This window comes from Anabrus simplex, chromosome 1, assembly GCF_040414725.1.
Source record: "Anabrus simplex isolate iqAnaSimp1 chromosome 1, ASM4041472v1, whole genome shotgun sequence".
NCBI lineage: Eukaryota > Metazoa > Arthropoda > Insecta > Orthoptera > Tettigoniidae > Anabrus > Anabrus simplex.
Window position 1 is genome coordinate 289,851,904 of NC_090265.1, and position 19,718 is coordinate 289,871,621.

At 39.5% G+C, this 19,718-nt stretch overlaps 1 protein-coding gene across 1 annotated transcript in view; it reads right to left on the reverse strand.

Moving 5' to 3' along the window:
* The window catches only part of CycB (Cyclin B), a 150,640-nt gene that overhangs the window by 98,889 nt on the left and 32,033 nt on the right, over positions 1-19,718 (reverse strand). The window contains exon 3 of the mRNA XM_067134788.2: positions 10,818-11,025. Within this exon, the coding sequence (XP_066990889.1) occupies positions 10,818-11,025 (208 nt within the window). The remainder of the gene's footprint in view (positions 1-10,817; positions 11,026-19,718) is intronic.

Consider the following 19,718-nt stretch of genomic DNA (forward strand, 5'->3'; position numbering starts at 1 on the left):
ATTGAAGTAAAGGATAAGGCATACTGCTAGTTTTGATCGGCCCACCAGTGACCCGAAGGAAGTTTTTCCATCTTCCATTCATACCACTTCGGCTCAATCTGAGTCCCGATTGTTGTCTGACCTATATTTTTTTACGCGGGAATCGCTTAGCACGGTTACGGTGAATGAAGCCTACAGTGTTGCTGTCCGCAGATGGTAGATTGTTGTTTAAGGAGTACCACCCTTCTGATATCTGCTTTCTACATCGCTCTTAGGTAACCGAATAGAGGTTATTGGAGTAGTTATTGACATAATTATTATCTTCCATTGATAATATTTACAAGCAATTTCACGTCCTTTTTTAGGCATACGGCCTTCACATTCTGAAACACCGGTGGGATGGAAAATAAAGAGGGTTAGGACGGCATTGGATCCCAGATGAATTGTTCATTATTTGGAACAAAGTGATGATAGTGACTTCTCTCCTGTATCTGATGATGACCCTACGTACTACCAAGATAGTGACTCTGAAGCATGTGGGTCAGCTATTTATGGGGACGAAACTGTAAGTGATAACTCTCCAAGTCAGATTGTTGGTAATGGCGATGTAAGTGGTGGTGGTGTGCCAAGGTGGGGTCTAGTAGGGGAGTAAGGGGACATTACATTAGCATACCCTTTCTGTGATGACACAGAAGTGAACATCGTGACTAATTTTGATAGCCCTTCTGATATTTATAATATGTTTGTAACACAGCAAATTATGCAGACTATGGTAACTGACACAGACATGCTGCACAAAAGTTACAAAAGTGTCCACCAAAGAAAGGAAGGCGGTTATCCAAATGAATTGATACCACTGAGCAAGAAATGGCCAAGTTTGAGGATATTAGTTGTTACGGGGTTAAATTATGTCCCTGAACTGGCACTTTATTGGTCGAACAACTCTTTATATGAGAATAAGGCAATAAAAGCCACTATGACTTGTGATTGCTTCTTAGATTCGCTCTCCTGTTGGCATTTGTGTGATAATGAAGCCCCTAGCGAGAGAAATGAAAGAATATAAAGTGAAACCTCTAGTAGACCAGCTTCAGGAATATTTTTAGAATGCCCTGGGAAAAATGTTGTAATAGACGAGTCTATAGTGCCGTGGAGGGGAAGATTGCTTTTCAGGCAATATATTCCGAACAAATCACATAAGTATGGAATTAAACTATACAAAGTGTGCACGGAAGATGGGTATACATTTGCAGTAAGAGTTTATCAAGGGAAAGATGATGAGCTGCAAGGGACAGTTAACACTGAAGCGGTCGTCATGAACACGAGAGCCATTGTTGCGAAAAGGTCTCGTCTTGTTCGCCGACAAATTTTATAGAAGTGTTCAATTGGCACAGAATCTATTGGACAAAAACACTTCTCTGTGGAACAATTCGACCTAGTAAGAGCGGTCTCCCCAAAGTTGTGGTTAAGAGTCTTCAAAGGGTGGAAATTTGTGAAGCAGAGAATGAAAAGGGGGTCAAGATAATTAACTGGATGGACAAGGAGAGTTTTGATGATAACCACTGTACCAGATCATGGTGATATTCTGGAAGACACCGGAAAAAGGAACAGGAAAGGAGATCCAATTTTGAAGCCAAAATCTGTGTTGTACTACAACAAGATCAAAAAGGGTGTTGATCTTGGTGATCAAATGTCATCATATTACACCCCATTGAGAAAGGGTGTAAAATGGTGGAGGAAAGTTTCCATGGAACTTCTCCTGGGTACTGCAGTTGTAAATGCCTGGATCCTACAATGCAAGCACAGTTCTGAAAAAAAAATTTCGTCATGTCGGTACAGCACTGCTACATCTTTTACACCTCCAACATGGAACAGGGCGCACAGACTGGGTAAACTGGAAGGACCAGCCAGAAAAATGTGGCGACATTGCACAGTGTGCTACAAGAAGATATTTGCACAGCACGGTAAGAAAACTGCCGACAACAAAACCAAGAAGGTGGTGACATTCTGTGCAGTGTCCCGGAGCACCAAAAATGTGTATCGAGTGCTTCAATGAAACTCACATGAAAAAGTGCCAGTGAACATGTAAAACGCAACGGTGACAGTGTTTGTGTTATATCTCTCTGGAAGTAAGTACTTAATTTTACTTGACTTTTCTGAAAAGTATTGGCAAATGTTATATTTTTGTTCCCTTTTTACTGTAAATAGCTGGGATTGTTTTTGCGTCTAGTAAATATTGTTCTGAATTTATATCCTCTCTCTTTTGTGATATTACTTTTTTTGCTAAGCATAATATGAAAATAATTAATATAGGCCTTTCATATTCCTATAAAAACAGATCAATGGATGAGAATCTAACAACTATTTGTGGGGTCTTTTCTGTTTCAGGCAATTGTTGAATCTGAACACTATTGCACAGGTAAATATGCTGGAATGTCTCCTCAACAATAACGCACACAAGTGCACAAGCATTGTTTAGGATTTTATACTAGGGAGTAAACATAGTGAAGTTTGTCAGGTCACCAGTGACCCGAACTGATAATAACTAAAGGCAGCATCGGGCCACCGCACCGGTGGGCCGATACGACGTAACATTAAGTCGTTTAAGTTCACTGCCGCAGGGAACGCGGTAAAGTTCTGGATTACCCCTTGATCTAATGGCTGAATCAAGGACTTAACATTAGGCGGCAGAAGTGCAGCAACTATATTTCCAGAAACTAACTCAGCTACTGGTGGATGTAACAGTAATAGTTGCTACCTTTCGGTAGATTAAGGTTTTTGAAGCTTTCTTTGACTTGTCGTATATAATAATGAAAGAACCAGTCTTTGAATAGGGTGGCGGTCATCCAAGGATTTCCTTGAGCGTCATAATGAATAGGGTAGTTCATAACATTTTTAAATGCCCGAGGTTTTCTATGAAAGGAGTTATTCGGTGGCTTCCAGATGCAAAGCACATAGCAAAACTGTCAATCTGTCTTGTTTTTTTAAACCCTTTAGCCGCCTTTTCAACTCCTGCAGCTCGAGTAGATTCTGGTAAGCACCGCCATAGTAGGCCTGTTCCATCAGCATTGTAAATCTGATCAGCTCTTGTATTATCAACTGTGATTATTTCTTCAAACTCTTATATTTTTCTGCTGAATCTGTTTGCACAAAGTGTGTCTCCGGTTACATCAAGTCTTTGAATTCCATGCCAAAATTTAAAGTTTCTGAGCCAACCATAAGAAAAATTGCATTCACTTTCTGCAACACCCAAGTCTTGTCCAAATTTCTTTGCCTTTTAATAACCATTGGCCCAGTTACCGGCTTTTCTTCGGAGTGTACTGCACTGAACCATTCGTACAATAAGCTACCCACTGTTCCAGTTTTGGTTTTTTAATGTTTGCCTGGAAGCCCAATTTTTCCAGTTGTTACCGACTGAGAAGCAAATTTCATTACAGCGGAACCTCGATTCTGCGTTTTTGGAGGGAACACGAAAAAAGAAACCTACAACACGGGAAAACGGAAAAACCGGGAACGAATGAACCATCAACAATTTGGCTAAAATCACAAAAATGAAATATTTATACTTACAATCGTACAAACGCCCCTAAACACAACCAAACTACAGCCCCAATGGGCCTTCCGCCTACCAAGCGACGGCCCTCGGCCCAAAGATTACGAGGTGACGCATGGTCAGTGTGACGAATCCTCTCGGCCGTTATTCCTGGCTCTCTAGACTGGGGTCGCCATTATCACCATTAAATAGCTCCTCAAAGGTAATCGTAGAATGGCTGAACCTGGAACGAGCCCTCGTATCCCGGTGAATATTCTGACCTGGCCAGTAATTGAACCCGGGCCCTCCGGGTGAGAGGCAGGCACGTTAGACCGTGGGGCTGGGTTCAAACGTTAATTACCGGTACGAGACTAAAATCTCGAAACTTTACATTCAGTTTTACTGGGCAAACTTTGTCAGTTTCCTCTGAAAACTTCTTTCAGTTCAGCAACCTTGATCAGCCAAACTCTTCGAAAAATCGAATACCTGCAACGCCAAGCCAACAATCGACCACAAGTAGTTTTTCATTCTCTAATCTAATAAAATAATGCACATCAGGTACGAAAGCATCCAACATGATGGCAAAATCCTTTTTTTTTTTTAATCTTCCATTGTGATTTGGTCACCGGTATACTGTTCCTAGTCAGTTTATGGAAATCTTGTACCGCGTAAATTAGGCCTACATCGAAATTTAAAGGTTATGTTGAACGAAAGAATATGGTTTCGAAAGTATCAATCCTCAAGTTCTCGAATGCATTATATTTAGGACTTCCCGTCACTCATCACAAAATTGGAAAGAGAAAAAATATTAACACTTCCGGAATTAGGATTTTTCGCGATTTTGAGCTCAGCTGGAAAGCACGCTTCTTGTACAAGTCGGTACGAGTGTGAAATGATACAAAGTTTTAAAATGTAATGTGCGCAAATAAAACGACTGCAGTTTTTATAACATTTTAACACAAAAACGTTAAATTCCCAGTTTTATATTAGGATGAAAACAGTAATAGGCAATCATAAAACCTCCCATGGCTTTACGTACAGTATGTAAGGTGCAACATCCGTTCTGGCCTCTATAACAATCGATACGATAATACTGAAATACTAAATTTGTGTTACTTAAGAATGAGCAGTTTTGATTCCTGCCTGAAAGCCCAGTGACTATACAGTGCCCTGAGGGAAATGCCGAAAACCTGTTTGGTAGCAACTCGAAGTAAAAAAACATCTAACCCTGGATATAATGTAGACTTTTTGAAAGCACGAACATTTGACGAAACTCGAACCGTCTTCAAACAGAGCTGTCGAAATGCGCTCTGTCTCCTTCCAATTGTCGAGGGCACCCACTGCTTTATGATTTCCAAGGATTGTCTAAACAATACTACCTGAATGCGATGCTAAGATGATCCCTTACGTAAGTTCACCGCTGATCGCGTTTCCAGTACGGTACAGTACTTCTTCAAATGACCACGATGACGAGACGTCAACACCAAGATCCATTAGTATGCTACAGCCGTCCTTTCGTAAGATACAGTTTCTTGGAAAACTGTGTCATCGAGGATTTAGCGTTGATGGGACTGAAATTTCTTTACGGTTCATCAGGGAAATAGTTTCATCGAGGAACGGATAATGCGTGGTTTTTACAACATGATTTAATTAGGATGCTTGCGGGACCATGTAACCTGAACGAATAATACGGGAAAACGTAGTTTCCGGGAACGTATAAACGTGGTTCTACTGTAGTTAATCTTTGTTTTTTTAATGTCGTAAATGGTTGACGCACCAATATTAAATTCACTCAACAAAATATTTCTATTCTCACATTTCTCCAGGCGTTTGATGATTTCCAGTTTCTGGTTGATGGTCAGAGTTATGTGCTTACGTTTCCCTCCTGATCTGGAACTTGAAGGTTTCGAGAACATTGTCACTACTTAAATACCAAGAAAACTTCCACAGGGCACTTTTATATGTTCACTATACTACTGTAATACGGATCCTAGATCACAAGAAAAAATAACATAGTGGAAAGTGCTCGCAATCAAAGCAATTAACTGAACCTGTGTGTGGTGACAGCGAACAATGTTGATTGCGTCTAATAATAGTAGACGCATAGTGCACCCTTCCAGGTGGTTTTGAACCGTGCCGTGCGCATTAACTGACACAAACTTAAAAAACAAAAAACCTGGAATGGTGCCAGACCATCGGGCATTCCAGACTGTTGGATGCCGGACTATTGGAATTCTACTGGAAGTGGTTTATATTGATTTTTCCAATTATAGGATATTGTACTTATTAAAGAATGTGACTTGCAGACGTAACTTATGTATTACAAATATTCTACACAACAATTTCTAACTGAACCTATATACTTTTGCTTTTCAGATATCTTGCCACTGGAATCATTTCATTATTTGGTGCTTCACTTTGGGTTGGGCGTGTCGACAGTTTCTTAAATTATTTAAGGGCGAGATACCTTCCAAACCCTGCAACTGAAATGTGGCGACAAGTAAGAGAAGTATTGATATGGAATTTTCCCAATTGTCTAGGAGGACTGGGCAGCAAACACTTGGAAATTTAATGTGCAGCTAAATTATGTTCTTTATATTGTAATTATACATAGTATTTATCAATATTGTTACAAGCTCTTGATGCAGATTGCAAGCTGCTGGCTGTCAATATTGAGACAGATGGATAACAAAATAATGGAGGAAATTTTATAATTACTGCATTACACAATTTATTGGAATATAACACATTGAATGTTCCACCAGCACAAAAATTCTCACAGATTCAGGATATCGCTCCTTGTATTATGATTGTTGATGAAGCATACCCTCTTTTACAGCACGAGGTGGGATCAAATATAAACGGGATTTCACTTTTTATTTAAATACCTTTATTGAAAAACACAAGGAAATTACAATTTATTTCCCCCCATATTTTCCTGCTTTGGAAATGCATTTGTCCCAGCGTATGGGCAACTTTTTGATATCCTCACCGTAAAGAGAACAGGGTTGTGTCACCAGCCAGTTTCGCACGAAGTCTTCCTCACTCTCATCTTCAAATCGTTGCCGCCCTAGAGCTTCTTTAAGCAGTCCAAACAAATGGAAAACGCAGGGTGATAAGTCAGGGCTGTAAGGTGGATGATCAAGTGTATGTCCCCCCAAGCATTTCCTGTAGCCTGGAGACAGCTGCAGTATGGGGTAGCGCATTGTCGTGGAGGAGGATGACCCGTCGAATCGGTTTCTCTCTTCTGCGGCGATATGCAACCCCTGCCTTTTTCAACAGTTAAAGATGAAAGCAATGCACAGATGAATAAGTAACGTAGTAGAAATAAAAAAATTTTCATGATGAAAATTCACAGTAGTAAGCAGCATTGATTGTGCATCACTCGTGCAAAAGAAAAGCGTGCCCCGCTGATCGGAAAAAAAGAAAGAGTGTTTAAGAACTTTGCCAGCTGACAGTAGAGCCTTTGCTTTCACTGGTGCTGCCTCCCCTTTCCTCTGCCACTCCTTACTGGCTTGTTTGGATTCAGGAGTGTAGTGGTGGACCCATGCTTCGTCGCAGGTGATGATCCGACTCAAAAATGCATCACCTTCTTCCGCAAACCTTGCTGTAAGCCTCTGACACACCTCCAAGCGTCTCAACTTCAGATTTTCGGTCAAAAGGTGAGGGACCCGCCTGGAACATACTTCACGGAACTGTAGGTCGCTTGAGATGATTGAGAGCTCCCATAAGCGATTCAGACTTTCTGCAATTTCTCATACTGTCGCCTGTCGATAGTCAATGTCCTTAACCGCATAAATGTTGCAGTCTTTAATGCTGGTTCAAGGATGGCGATCGTGTTGCTGATTTTACGTCCTCGTCCTTTAAATTTTTTATGCCAGACATCCTCAACAATGTTTGATCACCGAGCTGAGCAGTCAACATCTGGCAAATTTCCGCCGCTGTAACTCCTTCACGAGCAAGAAATTTTATAAATATGTGTTGCGCAGTGGAGGAGTACACCTGTTGCACCAACATAGTCAGCGTTACTGACGAAACGGCGAGAAATATTTAACAGCACGCTCTCCCCACTCAACGGGCCCGCCTAGACACAGAAGCGCGGGGCCAGTCCTACCAACTGTTGATGTTGAGGAACAAAAATCCCGTTCATATTTGATCAACCTTCATACTGAAAGACCACATCCCAAAATCATTTTAGACACTCTGAAACATATTTATAATCATTAAATCTCAAGGTCAAGACGAAGTGTAATGTGCATTTTGTATTATGTGCAGTAAGTGGCAAGTTTTAATAAAAAGCAATAGAAAATGATGCTTCCAATGCAAATATTGTGAAAGCCATTTGAGTCCATGACTAAATAGCACTGGATCTGTAGCTTGGCAAAATAATTACACTCCGCACATACAACTTACCATAACAGAAGTGGAGTAAATGTGCGACAGAAGTCATACATAGAAAAATATCCTTTCAAGTCCACTACTAGCCTGCAGAGCGATATTCTTCATGTTACATCCTCTGTTTCTATTAGTGTGATTTGTTGGCAAAATTATAAACTGATATGACAGTCTAGGAGATTCAATGCGCTTTGTCACAAAGTGTCCAGCACCACGGCAAATTGGTTAACGTGCTGGCCTTTAGTCATAGGGGTCCCTGGGTCGATTACCAGCAGAGTTGTGAATTTTAACCACAATTCGTTAATTCCGCTGGCACGGGGGCGGGGTGAATGTCACCTTCGTCCGTCAATTCGAAAGACCAGCACTTAGCAAGCCAAAGTTTTCCTCCGACACTCCCAGCACTAAAAGCCAAACGCAATTTCATCCCGCCACAATGTTAAGCCTAGTCAAGTGACAATACAAGTAATATTACAGGATAAGTTTACTGTAGGAATGCGATAAAACTTGCCATCTTTGCCAACTGTTTTATATATTTCAAACCACTTATTTTGCAAAAACAGTTACATTCTTATTGTTTTTGTGTCTTGGGTTCCATTTGTCTTCTTTGGAACACTGCATGAATAATTTCTTCTTTCATAGCTTCAGAAACATAAGTAATACTAAGCAATTAGCTAACACGGGTCGTTATCTATCGCTTCGCTTAAAGGTAGGTATACTGTGTAGCAGAGCGCGGATGGTGTGAACACCTGGCTTAGGAAGACTGTCTACAAACCTTGGATTACTGGAATGATGGGAAAATGGGAAATACTTAGCGTTGAGCAACATGTGACACTATGCAAAACTCTGTACACACATCCTTAGATGGCTGCGTGCGTGCCTCCATTTTGTAAGTTCAAATTGTTCTATATTATTTACTTGCCTCGTAACCGGTGGTAAATACGCATTATGATTTCAAAGCCATGGGAGAGGAGACTCAACGTTTCATGATCTTCACAGATTTGTGCTCTATGCTTTTTTGAAATAAGAGTAAGGATAATTTGCCCATCATCTTTCGGGATTCTTCCCGTTATGTAAATTTCATTTATTAGCTCGAATAAATTGTTCTAGGACCTATAAGATCTCTCGAGGGATTTCAACCAGTCCTCAAGACGCAGCAAATCCCGCGATCAAATACTTTTCTGAGTACTGGTGGTCTTGGCTCAACTCTCACGTAGTCCTAGCTTTCCACGACATCTGTATCTAGAATTCCTTGGTAGAGTTCTTCTGTGTACTCTTACAAACAATGTAGCACTACATTTTTGTCAGTTATGGAATTGCAGTTCTTTCTGTATAATGCTAGAGACATTTTCTTTCTTGTTCCAAATTGTTTTCTTATCCCAGGGTTTTCTGTATTGCTATTATTCTACGTATCTATGTTTTTGCATTTCTTTTTTTTACCATTCTTATTCTCCTTGCTTCTTGTTCCTCAGCTTTTCACATTCTTCCTGGTTTCCTACCGCTTTGCACTTCCTACATTTTCCCACCATTCCAGTAATCCAAGGTTTGTAGACGGTCTTCCAAAAAATGCATTAACAAATTCAGCTATTTCGTTTTTTGTGTTGTCCAATTTCTTCTGTATATTACTGAATGACCTCTCTAGATCATTTTTGTTTCAAAAGGTTTTTCTTCCGAAAACATTTAAAGCTTGCTCATGTTTTACCTTGCTGGTGTTCTATCTTTAATATGGAGGTTTCATAATCTTTCTTCTAAAACTCAGTTGGCCCTTTATTAATATCACATTGCAGTCTGCATCTAACATCTGCACCGGGTTAGCTCTTATAAGAGCTATTAGCTTTGTTACAGTAGCAGTCCTATTATATAACTAGCTGATGTACCTGTGCTTTGCTAGGGGATGCTCAGAAAGACTGACATTGTGGTTCTCCTAACTGAAGCCAACATAGGTCATTACAAAAATGTCGGTAGGAATGTAGCGATTAAAGGCAATGTTATCATATAAAATACTATCAAACTGAAAACTGCACTCTTCTGCCATTATTCCGTTAAATATGCACACTGCTCATTCCAATCAGTGCCTCAGAGTAGGGATCGAATAGCTCGAATGCTATGATGAACCAGTGTGTTACGTAACAGTAGTATCAGAAAATTTATGAACCAGAGGAATGGCATGCTAAAGAAGAAAATTATCTAACTCAACATTTCTTCCCGCCAATATTCAGGCAGGCTGTTACACTCTGTACGACCGGGCAAGTTGCCATGTGGTCAAGGGCGCGCAGTTGTGAACTTTTATCCAGGAGATAGTGGATTCGAACCCCACTGTCGGCGGCCCTGGAGATGGTATTCCATGGCTTCCGATTTTCACACCAGGCAAATGCTGGGGCTGTTCCTTAATTAAAACCAGGGTCGCTTCCTTCACATTCCTAGCCCTTTCCAATCCCATCGTCGCCATAAGACCTGTGTGTGTCTGTGCGATGTAAAGCAAATTTTAAAAAATACTCTGTACGCAACAGTAATCCTATCTACTGGAGATGAGTGACAACAGAGACGCAAAGCACATCACAACAAACAATAGTCAACGTAATGCTATTGTTGATCCATTTTATACGGTATCCAGAGTTTCTACAATCCATATTATTCCACATAAACTAGCTGAGAAACATTAAATTCACAACTTGCATGCAGTGCTTTTGTTTCCAGCAGTTTCTTCCTTATGAAAGTTACTAAAGGAACTTCAGGGCAAATATGTATTAAACTATTGTATATTACGAACGTATGAGTATTTTTAAGATTACGAGAAATTCCATCTTTTCAATATAATACTAGAGTATACTTAATCTCTCTCAATATGGGTCTAGCCATTAAATTTATTTCATGCAAACTTGAAAGTTTCAGAACAAATAAGTATAAAATAACTCACCTCCATGGTACGCAGATATGAATAAATGTCACTGGCATAAATTCCTAACAACAGCGGGTCACGCATATCATCTTCATCTATATTTCTGATGTCTAGAAAATTCAATCTGTTGCTTGAATATGAATTCAACTCTGGCTTTGGAGCAGTGGATGGAGCAACTTTCTTTTCAGGCTTTAATGGTTTTTCTTCTTTCTTGACTTGTTTTTCTCTGAAAAGGAATTAATGACCAATTTGTAGCTATGAAAATATACTATCAAACTGTACATCTCTCAAAGACAAGCATGTCATAACATAGCAAAAATGAACCTTTAGATTTCTGATATACTACTCAGCAATATAACAAAACTATATTGACTTCTGAACTATCATCATCTTTCTTTAAGGGGATTGTGTAGTCATTGAACCCATATTTATTTCATTTTACAAGGTGCGTGTGCATGTATGATTCTCCTTTCCTAACCGTAACACGCTAATTAACTGAGGACCACACATACTGTACCAGGAACCAATGGTCACCTGTAACATGAATTTATAAAGTCCAATATTTGTAACGGTAGGCCAGAGTTTACGCGAGTTCTCAACGACCTGGCACAGCCACGTATTCAGCGTGCAGTCCACATCACCTGTTGCACGTTGCCGATGACTTAATAGCATGTGAACAAGTCGTGGCGATCGATAACCTGCCAGAACATTTTCCAAATTCGAAACCCGTTGGAATTTCAATTTACAAACCATATCACCTTAAAGCCCATACTTCAAATGTAAACCCTATAATTTTGATGAAAATCGACCCACGGAATTAGAAGATATTCAATGAAATATAAATACAATTTTCCTCGAGGTACAAGAGACATCCCCGCTGGACGATATAAAAGAGCATTTTTGACAGAATCACCAGTTCAAGTTCAGCACTCGCAACCGTAGCTTATGCAGGCTGGTGAGAGGGGATTTTTACAAGACGGTCAAACTCTGTACTTTAAGCGAGGATCTTCAAAATGGACTTGTAAATTCAGGGAGTGCAACGACACTTAGAAACTTTCGATTGAATATCACAGTGACTTGTGATAGTTGTAGTTACTAACTGCATGTTTCTAACCACAATTTAAGACGTTAGTAATTAAACAAGTGACAGCACTTGAATAGAAGCTACAGGGCGCAGCAGAAATACCTGATGAATTTCAAACTTAAATAACTCTGCAACGCAACAAGCCATTTAAAGATTTATTGCACAATTGGAGAGAGTAGTGTTTGTCATTTGACACACACTAGGTTTTGAAAATGTCATCCAAATGCCGACCGTCCTGTTTGATGCACCTCTGAAGCCTCTCCCTGAAGTTCCGTATGACTCGCTTGAGCATGTCTTGTGATATTGCCTCGAATTCTTCATGGATGGCAGCTTTCAGGTCATGTGTTCACGGCTTACATCGGAAGATGCAATCCTTCAAATATACCCAGAGGAAGAAATCGCACGGAGCGAGGTCAGGGGAACGGGCTGGCCATGGAACGTCACTCCGTAAGGAGATGAGAAGTCCTGGAAACACTTCTGTGAGGAGATCCATCAGCGCCCTGGCTGTGTTTGTAGTGGTACCATCTTGTTGGAACCATACAACAGGATTCCCTAAGTCGGCGAGTGTCTGCTGCAGTAAGTTGCATAACAGCTGTACGTAACGTTCCGACGTTACTGTTACAGTTCTGTCCTCTTCAAAAAAGGGCATACAATTCCGAAATCAGCGACAGCGCACCAAACAGTAACAGGCCCGCTGTGGAGAGGTAGCTCATGGATCTGCTGAGGAATGGTTGCGGACCAATACCGAAAATTTTGTTTATTAACGTAGCCTGACAAATGAAAGTGGGCTTCACTTGCCAGGACAATGGTGTCAGCTGCTACAGCTTCCAGGATAATCTCACAACAAACTCTACGGTTGGCCCAATCACATTCACCGAGTGTTTGAACACCTACCAATTTGTACGGATGGAACTTCATGTCTGTGTGTAAAACCATCCTTATGGTGCAATCCGAGAGTCCGAGAGCACATGAATGCCTACACACCAAACGGTTTAGAAGAATGCGCAACGGTGTGTCTCACTGCACGGACGGTTTCTGGTGTTCGGACGCTACGAGGTCTACCAGGCAGCTTCGTTTTCACACTCACCACTTTCTCTAAAAATGTTCATCCATAACAGACGGGTGTTCCTGCTCAAAACTTTTCACGTCGACCTAAGCCAAAGCGTCTCTGAAACAAACGCTGTGTTGTGGTAACAGAGCCTGCGTTTTTGAGCAAGTCTCAACCACGAAACCTCTGTGTTCACCACTCAACGCCATGCTAGCAACTGGTTGACTAGCCCGGACAAGACACTGCATGTCTTCTCCAAGGCCAAGGCCGTGCACACCACGACAATAACACCGGTTTGAAAGCTGTAGCCAATACGATACAATACAATAGCCAATACAATTTGCTCCAATCTACTGTATGTGACAAATTGCAAATCCTGCTCTTTTACACTGCGCAAATAAATTGTGAATGGTTTGTCGCGTTCTCGAGTTATGTCCGAAATTCATCAGGTATTTCTGCCACACTCTGTACTTAAAGCTTTTAATACAAATCGCGCATGAATTGAGAACATTTCTTAGAGAATTACGAACTACTTAGCCCTCTGAAAGACTGTTCCACAACCGTAATTTAACTTGTACATTTAAAGACTGTTGAATTGTGATACATTTGTGACAAGTGTGAAACACTGAATTGCATTTTTTTTCCACGTTCAAATTCTAACTTCTCAAACAAGTTGTATTCACGAATGGAGTGTCGTGTGTTAATTCTTATAAATATTATGAGACACACTTCATCATCATGAGTAGACTAACATTGCTTGCAAACATTTATAAAATTACATGAAATGAGCTTTACGATAAGGCTATTTCTGCAACAACATTTGTAAAATACAATTTAGTCCAGCAAACTCTGTTTTCTAATGACTATCAAATTTGATCTTTATCAGTGGAAGGAAACTTCGTTCTCAAGTAACGACACTTATAATTATTCGTAATAAACTATGCTTTTAATAAACTGTAATCTCCGAGTGATATGATTTACGGATAATTAAACTATGCTATAGATAGACTGCGATATCAGTAATATTACTTACGAGTAACTGAATAGTGCTTTTAATAAACTGTGATATCCGAGTGAATTACGGAGGACAATTAGGCGTGTAATGGACTATGATTTCCAGTACAAAGTCTTGAAAAAGGCTTGGCAGTGATTGAAATAACTCACTCGTGTGAACTTTACCAAATAATGTGCTATGTTAAAGAGGACTCTCTTAAACTTAACGATAGTCAGTTGAACTTTTCCGTGTTCAACTACATTTGAATACGATAAACCCTGACAAGTGCCTATCGCAATCATCTACACCCGTCAACGAGGGAAGAGAAGACTTGGTTCGACATGGGACATTGGTTCAACGAGGGAATCAAACGTGGAATTCATTGCCTTAAGACAGTTTATTTTCATTTAAGAGAAAACTCTTAAGGACTTGGAGAAAAGTTTGTTATTTCTGACAAGCCTATTTGTATAATAACCATTCTTTACTTTGTCATTTCAACAAAAGCTAGACATTTTTTTGTAAATCTATTAGAAAAATGACAGGGAATTAACCGTTCATACTCAATGAAGGGAATAAATGTTTAAAAAAAATATACTGTCATTTCATATACCTCTCTCTGTACAACTCCAGAAGAACCATATACCCCTTTGACAAACATTCGTGCCTTATTTTCCTGGTACAATATGCAGGTTCTTTTGACGAATTTAAATTAAAATATGTCTTATTCCTTTCTCATACAGCGCATTTCCGAACTTTTATCTACAAAATAATTTTGACAGACCAAGTGCCAACTTGAGTACCAGTACACAAAAAACTTATTTCAGTACAGTAGCCATATTTTAACATGTCTGAATATACTGACAAGGTCATAGTAACATCAATTTTTATTTTTGACCACTTTAGAATACAATTATCTGCATAAATTATTCTGCTAAAAAATTGCATGATTTTTTCCTCCCTCAACAATAACTTAAAAAAAACACAAACCAACCAACCAATGTTTTCATCAATTTTCCACCGTTTACAACCATCCAGTACCATATTCATCTTGATCCTGCACCATCTCCTGTCTTTTTCATTGTTCGAATTCTTGATTTAACCACCTTGGATACCTGTAAGGTGAATTTTTCATGTTTGAACTTCAAAGCCCAATTCTTAAAACACTTCTAATTGCAGAACCATTACTGAAACAAATAATGCCATCCAAAACTCCAACTCTGAAGGTATTTAGGCCTATTAACCCAAGAACTGCAGACCGTCTAACAGACTGTGACTGTTTCTCAACTGCGATCGTCTGACAGACGGTCGGGAAAATAGTCTTAGTTCGTGAGAGTATCAAGAGATAGCAAGAGTAGTATGTTTAGCTGCGAGTTGGAAGGATTATCTTTCTTTTGAAACTATTTGTGAGTCATCAATATCATTTGTTCAGAAGGCAGACACTATTTTATCTATACACTTGAAGTTAACAGTTAAGTAACATGGCGCCTGTTTATGTCGATGATAATGAAATTGAAAGACTTGTTTATTATATGGATAGTGATGATTATTGTGTGGGGGATCATAGAGAGTTCATCAGATGACTAAATTGAAAATGAAATTGAAAGTGCAGCGGGTAGATTATCACAGGGTGTTCCAAAATCCAGTGATGCATATGTTGGTGAGCTTCCAGGTTCTTCAACAGGTTTTCAGACGACAGGTAATGTAAGTATTAAAGGTGTGAGTGAACTGGTGTGATGTGGAAACTCCAGAAAGTGAATTCCTTGGAAAAAGTGTCACCACCAAGGAGCCAGAAATATGCCTCCCCGTAATGCAGCCCTAATCTTGTACTACTTTGTTTTTCTACCCCTGGCTTCTGGAGATTATTAGTGCAAAACACTAATCGTTATGCCAGACAATGTATTCATACGTTCTACAGAAGCACAGACGATTTAGTCTATGGCCAGATGGTGGTACTGGAATGGCAGATTTAAAAAGTTTTCTTGGCTGGGTCATAAATATGGGTCTTGTGAAGAAAAAGAACCTGTCAAGTTATTGGTCAACTGAACACCCTAGTCAAAACACACCCTTCTTTACAAAAGTGATGGCCAGGGATACTTTCTTACTAATAAACAGATTTTTCTATATTGTGGACAACAAATGCAGCAAGAAACCAGGTGACCCGGACTATGATCTCGCCTTCAAAGTTAGACCAGCCATTGATCACTTCAATTCTTGTTTTAAAAATAATTATTTTCGAGGTAAAACACGCAGTACTCATGAGACAGTACTAAAAGCAGAACTCATCTGAGTCAGTATTTGCCAAACAAGCATCGCCGCCAGTGGGAAATTAAACTTTTCAAGGTGTGTGAACCAGATTCCTGATTCACCTGTAAAGTATGGAGGTTCTGCACCAAGTGGTAAAGGATTGGGGTTTGATGTAGTTTTCAGTTTACTATATAGTATTGGAAGTATATCTGAGAAGGGGTACCATAATGTTGTGCACAACTGGTATACTTTTGTTGACCTGGCATTAGCTCTTTGCGAAAAGAACACTTCTCACCAGTACTGTTCACAGTAATAGCAAAAAATCATCCTCCAGGAATAAACTCCTTAAAATTAGAGCCAGAACAAACTGTATATAAAAGAAGTGGCCCACTGCTGTTCACTGCATGGAGAGAGAAAAAAATCTCCGAAAAGTTTTCTCTCTACTGCATGCCCAGCTATCACAAGGTGAAACTTAGATCTTCAAAGGGGAGGGAAATTGTTATGCCAGTTGTAGCGATGGAGTACATGAAGGGAACGAGGGGCATTTATGTGCCTGATCAGAAAATTGACCAAGTGTCAGCTGAACAAGCTAGCCATAGGAACTGGTACAAATATTTTTTTTATATTGTTGACATGGCCATCCTCAATGCCTATATTCTACATACACAGGATACAGATGAAGATAAGCTAATATCAAGGTATGACTATTGTGAACATTTTGGAGTCTCTCTGCGATGCTGAAGAAGTTCAAAACTTGCCAGCTTCTAGCAGCCCCCCTCTTATAGAGAAACTTCCCAATTATCATCAATGCAGGTGTGTTATACACAAATCTCCTGGAAATTGGATAGTGGAAAGGTCCAACCATCTGCTTTGGATGTGATGGTGCATGTGTGAACTGTTACAAGAACTTGGGTATAGTACACATTGGTATCACCCAAATATCACTATAAAATTTGTCACAAATGGAACATAATAATTGCTTTTACACATATCAAGTGAAAAATCTGCAGCAAATTAAGAAATGCTTGATTTTTGGAGAATATTATGTATACGTACTTTACCACTTTACAAGGACATTTGGTGTTGCGCTCACAGTGACACACGTATGACTTTTGTCTTACACTTTCAACAATTTCGTGTGTGATATCAGTGTTCACTGAAGTTCTTTGCTTTCGTTTCATTGCTTCACTTGTCAACATCATTTCATTAATTGTATCGCGATATGCAATATTTAATAGGCGACAAAATGGTATGGCCAATGTACATAAGAAAAATTCAGTGGACTAGTGATTTATTCGTCCAGGGATAGAGCTACTTTCGTTCGAACAGAAATAAAAATATTTATTGGTCCAGGAATTGCTATTTTTCTGTTGACCTCCATTTTGCTGTTTGAACTGGCTGCTCTAGTCATATGGACAAAGATAATGAGAATCTACAGATATAGCACTCCCATCCCACGGTGCTAGCCCTGGACCTGAAGAAAGTAACAAAAGAGGGCACCAGCAGCGGAGTAAGACATAAACCAGTCCTGTGTACAAGCCTTAAGTATGTTTTCATATTTCTGAAATAAGGACGGTATTTCTTAATTTGCCGCAGATTTTTCACTTGATATGTATAAAAGCAATTATGTTCCATTTGTGACAAATTTTATAGTGATATTTGGGTGATACCAATGTGCATCGTACCCGAAGAACTTCGATCACAACACCAAAAAGAGGAGGGTGTTAATACCTCAGTCCACCATGCTGGTATAACTGAAAAATATCAAGGTAAACCTTTCATCTTTTTCAAAAGGGAACTAATGGCTTAAAATTAGTGTTATGGATCTCCTTCATAAGCTTGTAGTGCATGAATTACATAAATAAAATTTTCAGTCACATCAACAACTTATTTCCACACTTTTAGGCCAGGATTTCTAAAAAATTTTGTAATAGGTTAAACTTGTTTACATACTTTTCACAGTATTACCTGTTAATCTTTTTGTTTCTTGCATCAGTGTTTAGTGCTACTTCTAAGCTTTAAAATGATATACATGTATATTATGATGTATTTGTGGCTACAATTTAAAAAGTGTTTAATGCAGTAACTTTGCCCTCAGCATTTGAGGAAAAATCCTGCAGCAGTACTAGGGGTTAATAGTTTTGGTACAAGTTTCTACATGCTGCTGTTGACACTTTCATTACTGTTTCCTATGGCTGTTGCCGATTCCCTTCTGCATATGACCACAACAGTCCAGTTTACACGAGTCTTGCACTCAATGAAACCCCTTAGAATACTCGGCCCCCAACATAATTGGCGTACACTCAAGATCTTTTGTATCTCATGGCCAGAAATATTAATCTCAGGCAAGAAATCAGTATAGCCCTCAGAACCACCCAGCACCTGCTCACACATTCTCATTGGTCACATCCATTAGACGCGTAACACGTGCACACATTTGAAGAGTGAGGAGAAGTGGAGAGCAAAGTACGGGATTTCTAGCATGAATGAAACATGCGGAGGGCAAGGTACTTTCTTTCCCGTCTGCCCACACGTACCCCTGGCTCAAAAATCTAGGGAGAGGGGAATGAGTGGAGGTACCACATGTCTCATGTCTATTCACTGAGGGTCAAATTCGCTAGTTCCTTCGTAATTCTTGTGTGCGAAGGCTGGCTGAAATTTCAGTGGTCCTGACCATGACCTCCATGACATTGCACTCAACCAATGCAAGAAAGAATGACCCTCATTTCGTCAATCAAGTTCATATTAAATTAATTTCATCAATATAGGTCGTATTAAATTAAACGACTTAATACTCCTGCAAACGGTGTCAAAAGAAGAATATACTTTGCACTAAAATATGCATATCAAGTTTGAATGCAAGAAGTTAAGATGAAATAAGATAACAGTTTTATTTAAAGACCTAGGGCCTACCCTTTTACTGAAATATTGTGCCGTTTCCATGTGGAACGAGGGTGACAGCACGAGCGTCGATGTGGAATTCAAGACCCAGAAGCATGGCGCTCGAACAGTCAGGAACTGCATTCGTCAATGTACATCGTGAACGTGAAGCCAGAGACTTGACACTCTTGAGCGCGAGGATGTATAAATTTATGTATATAAGGGTAATTTTAAGGCGGACGTAGATTATAAAGTACTATAAAAGACGAAACCGAAGGGAATGTAAATAGAGTAATGTCATGTGAAGTAAGATATCAATAGTTTATAAGTGTGACTGTGGCGACATCTATGTATCGATAGGTAATGTTATGCTCTTCGAGATGAAATGGTACATCTAAGATAATATACTTCTGTTTCATGTCTTTGTTAAAATGAGAAAGGCGGAATACAGATAATTGTCGTCGTTGGCTTGCTGTTGACCTTTATAATCTATTAGCTTCATGTCCGTATTGATAGATACTACAACATAAAATTGAGAAGTCTCCACCTTATCAATACATTAATTTATTTACTAGTGTAGTAAATTCTGTCTGTACCGGTTTCGATCCCTAGGGGATCATCCTCAGCTGACACACACAAAGATTTATATAATTACAAAAACATCACATA